The 9372-nt window shown below is 39.0% G+C and overlaps 1 protein-coding gene across 1 annotated transcript in view; it reads right to left on the reverse strand.

Moving 5' to 3' along the window:
* RGL1 (ral guanine nucleotide dissociation stimulator like 1) overlaps window positions 1-8845 on the reverse strand; it is a 142151-nt gene extending 133306 nt beyond the window's left edge. Inside the window, 1 exon segment of the mRNA XM_025043882.1 lies at window positions 8714-8845. Coding sequence (XP_024899650.1) covers window positions 8714-8845 — 132 coding nt within the window.
* Between the last annotated feature and the right edge of the window lie 527 nt (window positions 8846-9372).

The raw sequence follows: 9372 nt of genomic DNA on the forward strand, positions 1-9372 counted from the left end.
TTATTTTCCATTATAAAACCATGTGTAATGGCCATGAGTTTGAATGTGATCTGATATTGTGAATGACTGTCATTAGAATGTAATCATCCTTCATCCCTGCCCCAATGGGACTATGTTCCAGATTCTCCAAACCAAACTCCATTCAACCTAGCTGCATAGAATAATAGACAAATGCCATTTGTTTTGTTAAAAGAAAAGTTGTCCAGATTGTAGAATTATTTATTAGTTTCAAAAACTCTGGCTAACTTTAAGATCAGGGATACAAACATGATCCATCTGATGCAAGAAGACATCAGTGGTCTAAGACAAGTACGATAAAGTTAACTTTTTATTATAAAGCTCATTTACTTATAAGTTAAGTTCCCAAAAGCTTTCTTCAAGTTTGTTTCTCTATGAGTCCAGGAGGGCATGAAATAAACCACCGCTGATAGTCTCCTGTTGGTGGCAGGCAGAAATGGTGTACTTCGACTCAGGACAGCTTCAATCCAACTATGAAAGTTCTTACATTGAAATATATAAGAGACAGAACTTCTATACTCATTTTATGCACTTGAAGTAGTTAGAGTAAGTTTCTGTCCACTGAAAATAGCAGCAACATGATTTCAGGCTCCCCCCAAAACACATTATGCCATCGAACTTCAAGCACTGAATTAATCAGTTCCTAAGCACCAACAACAGTATAAAAATGTAGACCCCACCAACAGGGGTCTTGATGTTTTGGTGGCACAACGCTTACAAAGCCCTTCATGATCTGACCCCTGCTTCTCCTTTCAAGCTTCAACTCTCCCTATATCTTCTGCTTGGAACCCATATTGAACTTCTAACCATACTGAACTTCATTCCCCACTCCCTCTAGCTTCTGCATGTGCTTCTCTCTCCAACTCTATAGATTGGTGTAGTTCACCCTATTCATTCTCCATGTCTCATTTTATATGTCACTTATTCCTGCACATAATTAATTACTCTTAGCTTTTCCTAATCTCCCAAATTCAGGTAAAATGTGCCTCACATGTGCTCCCTCATAACCTTGTATATCCTTTTAATTGCCCTGATCACATGTATGATGCCTTTTTAAAAAAAAAAAAAAATCTATATTTCCCACTGGAGTGTAAACTCCACGAGGCAGAGGTTATATCAGTTCTGGTCACAGCAGTTACTCGACAAATATTTATTGGGTAAATGACTCAATTTACTATTATATATTTACTAAGGTAGACTTTAATTTATTTTAGATGTTTTCTGTATTTAATGATGTCTGTCATTTTGTTTAACCTTTTGTTTTGACATGTTTAATTTTTAGAATTGTAAAAGATACAGAGAAACACAAACATATATATAATCGTGTTCACATTACCACCATCTGGAATTGACAAACATTAACAACTCTGCATATTACTTTTAGTCTATTTAAGACTATTTTCAAAGGGCCAAGATGCAAATGGTTTTGTGATCAATCTTGAGTTAACTAGAGAGAGAAAAATGGAAACGATATTATTAAGCATTTGCTATGTGCCAATCATTGTCCTAGATGGTTCATATACATTGCATATTTGACCTTCAAAAAAGAATATTATCCACATTTTATAGATGAAGAAACCAAGGGTTAGAGGGTTAACTACCACCTAATATAATACATCCAGTAAATGTCACTACGTTTAAACCAAATTCATATAAATCCAAAAATCCATGGGGTTTCCCCCTTTATTGCCTAGATCCTCAACTCCTACCCATGTCTGGAAGGAACTTGCACTTTTTGCTCCAGAGAATGTACTTTCATTTATGTTACTCATCCATTCATCTAAAAAATGTCAATTAAGAGCTTACTACCAGTCATGTGCTGTTATCTCATTAATGTGCAGAAAATTAAGTTAACCAGGGCACCGCACTCACAAGCATTCTGGTAATTTCGCTGAAGAATAAGAAATAAAGTGGATATTTCTCCATTGCAAAAGAAAAAGAAAGAAAGAAAGAAACATGTAACCAGCAAGACAATGAGAAAATAGCATTAAAAGTCCGAACAGACCCCCACTGGTTAAGGGTGACAAATGACAAGCAACCTTCAGTCTAGATGCCCCTGAAGTTTCTCCTGGTCCTCCCATTACTATAAAGTTGTGATTGTGTTGTGAAAAGACTTCATAAGGTAATTAGATATTTAAGAGTCATATTTAAAAATTGGCTGTCATTTATGATTTCTACAGTGCCCTTATCTTTGTTTTCATTATTAAAAAAAAAAAAAAAAAGCCCAGAGATGTAATTTAGCTCTTTTCTCCGTTTATCTTCTTGGCTCTCAGTTTAAATTCTTACAGTTGCTTGATGGTTGGCACCTGCATGGCTCTACAGTTCAGGTCTGGTTCGGATCAGCAGCCTCTGTACCTCTTCCTAGTGGCCCCTGCCTCCCTTCAGAAAATGGATGACACCTTGGTCCCTGTCCAAAAAGGGTTACTTGTCCTTGTATGTGTACTTTGTATTGAGTACCTTGCTACATTTCTATCAGTAAGTACCGAATGTTCGGGAATTATTCACTTTCTTTGTGACAGCTCTGTCAGCAGTTTGGACTACTCTTAACGAATTATAATACTTCTGGATTCCCATTTGAAATCCTGGCTCTTTACTGCTTTCCCAGATCTACCACCTCACTTATTCCTTAAAAATAAATTCTCCTCCCTCCTCGATATAGCATGATTCTTCTATCACAATGTTTCAAGGCTCTTTGCCATTTTTAGCTTCCTTGATCAACATTTTATATTTTGAAATAGTTCATATTTGTTCTTGCATTGCATCCAACAACCAGTCCGTTTGTAAGCACGATTTGACCATAGGGTAAACAAGAGTGGGTGGAGAGGTTATTCTGCTTCCTGAGGACTTTTTCCATCCAGCTATTTGCTTTTACCGTCATTGTATTTTTACTATATACATATGTTGTTGATTTCTCAGAAATCCTGTAAAATAGTAATGGTCCCTATTATTGACAAGTGCAAGCCACAGAATAAAACATATGCTCTTTTATGACGTCAGAGAAAATACCACTAACCCCCAGAAATTCTGTCACTTGGGTGTTCTTCTCAGGGTAAGCATCAACATGTGAGATAATTGTTTATCTGTCCATTCCTTTGTTCATTCATGCATTCATCAAACCTCTCAACAGTATAGCGATGTAACTTTGAATAAGACACAGTTCCCCATGTTAGGAGTAAATAATATACAGGAAAAAAATATAAAATAAGAGCTCGCCATATGACGTGATAAATACATATAAAGAAAACACAAGGTGCTCAAAATATGTATATATAAGAACAAAATGACAAGGGCTCACAACGTGGTCTGCGGATATCAGAGAAAATTCCCAGCGTCTAAAGGATGGGGAGGAGTTAGCTAGGAAAGGGGGAAGGAAGGGCATTCTAAACAGAGAACAGTACGATGTGCAAAGGCCCTGCCTGGGGCTATTGATATTGGAGTGCAATTTTTTAAAGAATGCTAATCCCTTATCAACAACACTCCCCACCAAACCTCCTGAGATTCTTCAACCAGGGTTTCTCATCAAATAAAGCAGGTGAATTTCTCAGATGCCAGGTCATGGGGAAGAGTTTATAGTGAAAGTTTTCAATTATTTTCTCTTCCCGGGCCCTGAGAAAGGATGGGCCTTTGAACTAGCTATGCACTGCTGTGGGAAGAAATGCAAGCTCTCCCAAATACTCCACATTTGTAATCCAAGGAAAATTTTAAATAATGTCATTTCCCCCTCACATTTGCCCCCTCAAAGGAGAGTTCAGTCCACGGGACAGAAGACATGTCCTCTCCATTTCCTGGGAAGTCTTTCCGTTTGTGAGCTCCTCTCTCCACAGCCCCTGCTTCTTTTGACTCATGTCAAGCTTGAACTGACATGATGGGAGTTTTCAAAGGAATAAAAAGAGACCCTGAGGTTTATGGTGAACACATTTTGGAAAGCGAAGGGCTGAAACAGAATTGCTTTGCGAACTTTTTTTTGGAGACCGAAGAACCCCACGAACGCAAGCCCCATAAAACTGGCCTTTTCTCTCTTTCTTTTTTCGTTCCTTTCCTTGACTTTTCCTTCTCCTTTTCTTTTCTCCTCTCTTTCTCTCTCTCTCTCTTTCTCTCCCTCCCCCTTTTCTTCTAAATTTACCTGACGTTTCCTTTCCTCTCTGTACCAAAATGCAAAGAAACGTTCACATCTGGTATGGTAAAGGCAGGCTTTGCTGTAGGACTCTGAGTCAAACAGAGCAGCTAAGTTGATTGCAAACGCCTAAGAAATGTGTACGGGGGAAAGCTCTCCACATGTCAATCCTGTCTTACTTCATCTTCTTAGAGAGGTTTCCCTTTTCCCATTCAAATTGTCGCCTGAGCAACCTGAATCAACAGCCAGGATAACACAAATTAGAACCCAGCCTGTATACTCTGTCTCATGAACACTGCCCCCAAGGAGCACGCTGATGACTGAAGTGTCACCCCACCTTATATGCAGGGAAGAGAGAATAAAGCTAAGTAGTTCTGAAACAGCCACATCTGCCCAACATCTGCCCACTTCCCCAAAAGTTATTTTTATATAGCAACACAATGATATTTAGCTGGGGTTGACTGTCTTCCTCCTTAAAAGGTTGTCCTATAGGAACCTTATAGAGGTCAGTCTTCAGGTGGCTGTGTCTACAGTTCAAATTCCATAGTCACTTAAAAACACAGAAAGGATCCCAGAGTGTGGAGCCTCGCAGAATGTGGAAGAAATATTGAATTCAGACAGCAGGGGTCAAAAGCAACTGTTGTATAATTGGTAGGCCAATATGGAATAACATTTTGTATTCTTCCCACCCACTGATTCACTCAATAATAATAAAAGTCTACATCTATTGCTTATTATATAGGAGGTACTGTTCCAGGCACTTGATATATTGTAACTCAATTCTCACAACAACTCTATTAAGATACCCTTTTTACAGATGAGGAAACTGAAATACAGAGAGTTTAAGAAATTTGACGAGGTCACACAGCAAGTCTGGCTTCAGTCTGTGCTCTTAGTCCCTCTATATATTTTCTGTATTCAATAAGTATTTATTAAGGGCCTACTATGTGCCAAACGCTGTGAATTATATTGGACATATACAGATGAACATGACAGAGGTCCCGCACTTGAGGAGTTTACATTCTATTTTGGGAGACAGCAATATATAAACATACGAGCACCATTCATGTAATGAGTCTTATAAGAGAGATAAACAGAGGTGTTATGGAACCACACAGGAGGGTCACTAACCCTGACCGGAGTGATCAAGGACGTCTTCCTCAAAAAGGTGATACTCAAGTACCTTCTAATGCCAATGCTGAAACACAGCCATAATGAAAGTTTTCGACAGCCAGAATATTCCCTTCAGTTTAGACTATGAAGCTTACAGACAATGTCATGCTGTAACTCAAACGGTCCTATGCTGGGCACTTAGACTGGCAACGAGAGCCAGTGGATGAAAATAAGAAGATATAAAGTGGGTAGACTGGAGCTGGAGAGACTTCCTGATGACAGCTGTGTGTGTTCCCCCATAACAGACTGGTGAGCGGTGCCTCAAGGGCATGGGAAAACTCTGATGTGGTTCTGGCAGGTGTTCGTGTCCAGGGAAGCAACAGGCATTCAGGGAACGGGGGAGAATATACAGGTTCCAAACAATGAGATCGTTCACAACTGGACCCCAATCGACAGCTTGGGGCATGTGGAACCGAGCTCAGTGATTCGGAAAAGAGAGATACAAAGAGCTTAGTAGAGATTTAGGACTCCATTTAAATAGAATGGAGTTAAGGGAAGGGTACAGTCTCCATGAGATACTAGGATACTACATGGGAGAACTGAGAAGGGAGGCCCAGCCACACACACTGAGACAACACTGGAGGAACACAAGAAAGTTATGACTCAGTGGGCACACTGCGTTTGTTTGCACCAGACACTGCAGAGCCAAGCTCTTTGAGAGCAAGACTGGCATCATTTAATGATTGAGGATGCTGCCCTGGCCAGTGAAGTTTGGGCAGGGAGACCAAATAAAGAGTCAGACTCGTTTAAACAATTTTGGTAGATAGTTTCACAACGAGATTCGCGTATAAAATAAAGAGAGATAAACTTGACTTTGACTCTAACTCTGCCACTTACTAACTATGTATCTTTGAGTATGTACCTTGACCTCTAATCTTCAAAATCCTTATGAAAAATGTATTTACGCGCATGACAATTAAATATTTTGATGAATACGAAAGTGTCAAGTACAGTTCTCCATACAGAGTAGGTGCTCAATAAGTGATATTTTCCCTCCTTTACAGACCCCAATTGAAAATTATTCAGTCTCAATATTCTGAAATTTCTCACTACTGATGATATGTCTACTTTATTCATCTCAGTAAAAATACTTCAAAGCATTTTTATATATTAATAACTTCCCAGGCAGCACATTTCTATCTCTTTGCCTCATATTAAAATTTGGGGCAGAGAGAAGAAAAAATTCATTCAGAATCACAAAGAACTCTGGCTCTGTCATCAAACCACAGCCTTTAAGTTCAGCAAAGAGCTGGCTCTTCAAAGATTAACACATGCACTCCCTCTCCTTGTCCAAATTGTCATCCAGTTTTGTTTTTTTTTAATTCTCTCCCTTCCTGTCCCTCAGATGAGTATGATTTAATCTCCAAAGCATGCATGGTGAACACATTACTATTTCCTCCTCCGGGAATGTGATGTTACACAGTGGGGCCCCATTCCTGAGCTGGATAGAGAGGAAGAGGTCATATGCCCAGTCTCCATACAAGCATTTCATTTCATTCGCACAGAGAACATCTCTGTTCCGTAGCCACAGAGAACACTGCTTATCTTAGTAACCTTCTCACTAATGTAAAACATTGAACACAGATAAGTCTAGTACATGGTGGATAACTCAATGCAAATTTAATCAGCAATAACAACAACAACAAAAAATTACCACCACTTAGTGCTATCTAATGGTGAATCAAATAAACCGCCTTTGTTCCCAAAGATGGCAATGTTTTGGTTGATGTTACAATTTAGAGAAATGACATATTACTATAAAATCATGATTATATAATTGCTATAAAATGACTCATCAATCAATTATCAGGTATTTATTTCTACCTGTGCCTAGTGATATGCCAATGCTGTGGGGTTTATAAGTGAAGTAGAATTAAAACTAATGCATATGGTGTCAGGAACAGACTGTCTAGCTAGAGAGAGAATTCCCATTGTGAAAAGACAAGCAATGCTACGTAATCCCCAGCTGAGTACTGACTAGCATGGTGTAGCCAGAGGAGAGAGAGACCACCGTGGATTAGGGTAGCCTTGTAGTGTTCCAGGCCATCCTTCGCATGTCTGACAGAGCAGTATTTCTACAACACTTATCTGACCATGTCACTACCCCTGCCTAAAACCCTGGATTGACTCCTCAAGGCCCACAGGAGAATTTCTGCTATAGTTAGAGCTTCAAAAAGCAAATTCTAAAGGAAAAAAGAAAAACTATCTCAGATGGAGTTGAGATGCAAAAACAATTGATGAGCAAAGAATGGGATTCTCTTTTATACCAACTAGACTGGAAAAATTAGAAATCTGAAAATTCCAAAAATTGAAAAGGATGTAGAATAAGAAAAACTTTATGCACTGCTGAAGGGAGTATAAATTGGTACCTCTTTGAAAAATATGGCAATAATTTGCAAAACAGAACTTGCACATATGCAACTCAAAAATGCACATAATAGGTATTAATCTAGAAAAACTCTTACACATGGGACCCTCTTACACTGGGGTACAAGACATGTATAAGTATGTTCATACTGGCATTGCTCATAATGGCAAAAGAAACCAGTAAATAATTGAGATGCCCACCAACATAACTGTGAATAAATAAATCCTGGTATAATTAATGTAGTAATTAATGGATTACTATTATATGTATTAATGGGGCTGAATCTGAAAAATCCTAGAAACATATTAAGTGAAAAAATTGAGATTTGGACTCCAAACACAGGCGCTGTGAGGACCTGGTATAATGATTTCTGATGGCCGTGTCTTTTTCTCTTTACAGAAGAGAAAGACATGTGACTGGTCTTAGCAGTGAGCCCCTCTCTCCCACGGTTTTGTATCTCTTAAGCAGAGAAATGTGAGAATAAGAAAAGGGTGGGGAGCAGTGTAGGATTTATACCAGGGATAGTGCTTTAAGCAGTTCCTACTAACTTGGTTCCTATTCTATTTCTAAGCCTAGTTTTCCAAACTGCTCATCAGTTCTGTGAGCTTCCCGACATCCTCCAATAATTTCTCATCTTCCTTAAATTAGTCAGAGTCCATTCTGTTGCTTGCAACCATAGAATCCTAACTGATACACTTAGCCTGATACTGTCAAACGATGAATTTATGTAATTCCATTTGTTATGATCGATCCTTAGTTATCAACTTTCTAACTATGATTTGATTTCCCCTTTAAGTCTGGTAGGATTCTACAAGGAGAATGTTAACTTGTATATTTTAAGCCTCAGCTGTCAGTGCTACCTCTTTTGGCTGAATCATTGTGGAGTTATCAATGTCCAAGGGACACATCCCTGACTTATTGTTCTCCATCATGGTTGTGCCTATGGCCCCTGAATAAAAACTTCCCTAGCTGGCCTGTGGTGCTGGCTACACAAAGAAAATCCATCACTGCACCAACTGTGTCATTTAGAGTAGTCTTACCTCCTCTGTCTTTAAAACTTCCCATATTCGAGCATGATCTTCCACCAGCCAGTGTCCTGTGCTTTCCACCTTGGTGGAAAGTTTGAATTTAGACACCACTTGAGTAGGCTCTCCCACAGGTTTCCCCTCCATCTTGAAAGAGCCAGGCAGGATGCATTACGGATCTGTGTGAAAGAATAAGGTGTGAACCAGGTTAAAACATTACATAACATACAATACAACTCAACACCAAAAAAAACAAACAATCCAGTTAAACAATGGGCAGAAGACCTGAGCAGATACTTCTCCAAAGAGGAAATACTGATGGCCAATAGGCATATGAAAAGATGTTCAAGGTCACTAGTCATCAGAGAAATGCAAATTAAAACCACAATGAGATATCGCCTCACACCTGTCAGCATGGCTATCATCAATAAATCAAGAAACAATAAGTGTGAGGGAGGATGTGGAGAAAAGGGAACTCTCATACACTGCTGGTGGGGTTGCAAATTGGTACAGCCACTATGGAAAACAGTCAGGAGGTTTCTCGAAAAATTAAAAATGGATCTACCTTTTGAGCCAGCAATTGCACTTCTGAGTATTTATCCAAAGAAAATCAAAACAATAATTCATAAAGATCTATGCACCCCTATGCTCATGGCAGCACAATTTACTATAGC

Source organism: Pteropus alecto, unplaced genomic scaffold (genome assembly GCF_000325575.1).
Source record: "Pteropus alecto unplaced genomic scaffold, ASM32557v1 scaffold101, whole genome shotgun sequence".
Lineage (NCBI taxonomy): Eukaryota > Metazoa > Chordata > Mammalia > Chiroptera > Pteropodidae > Pteropus > Pteropus alecto.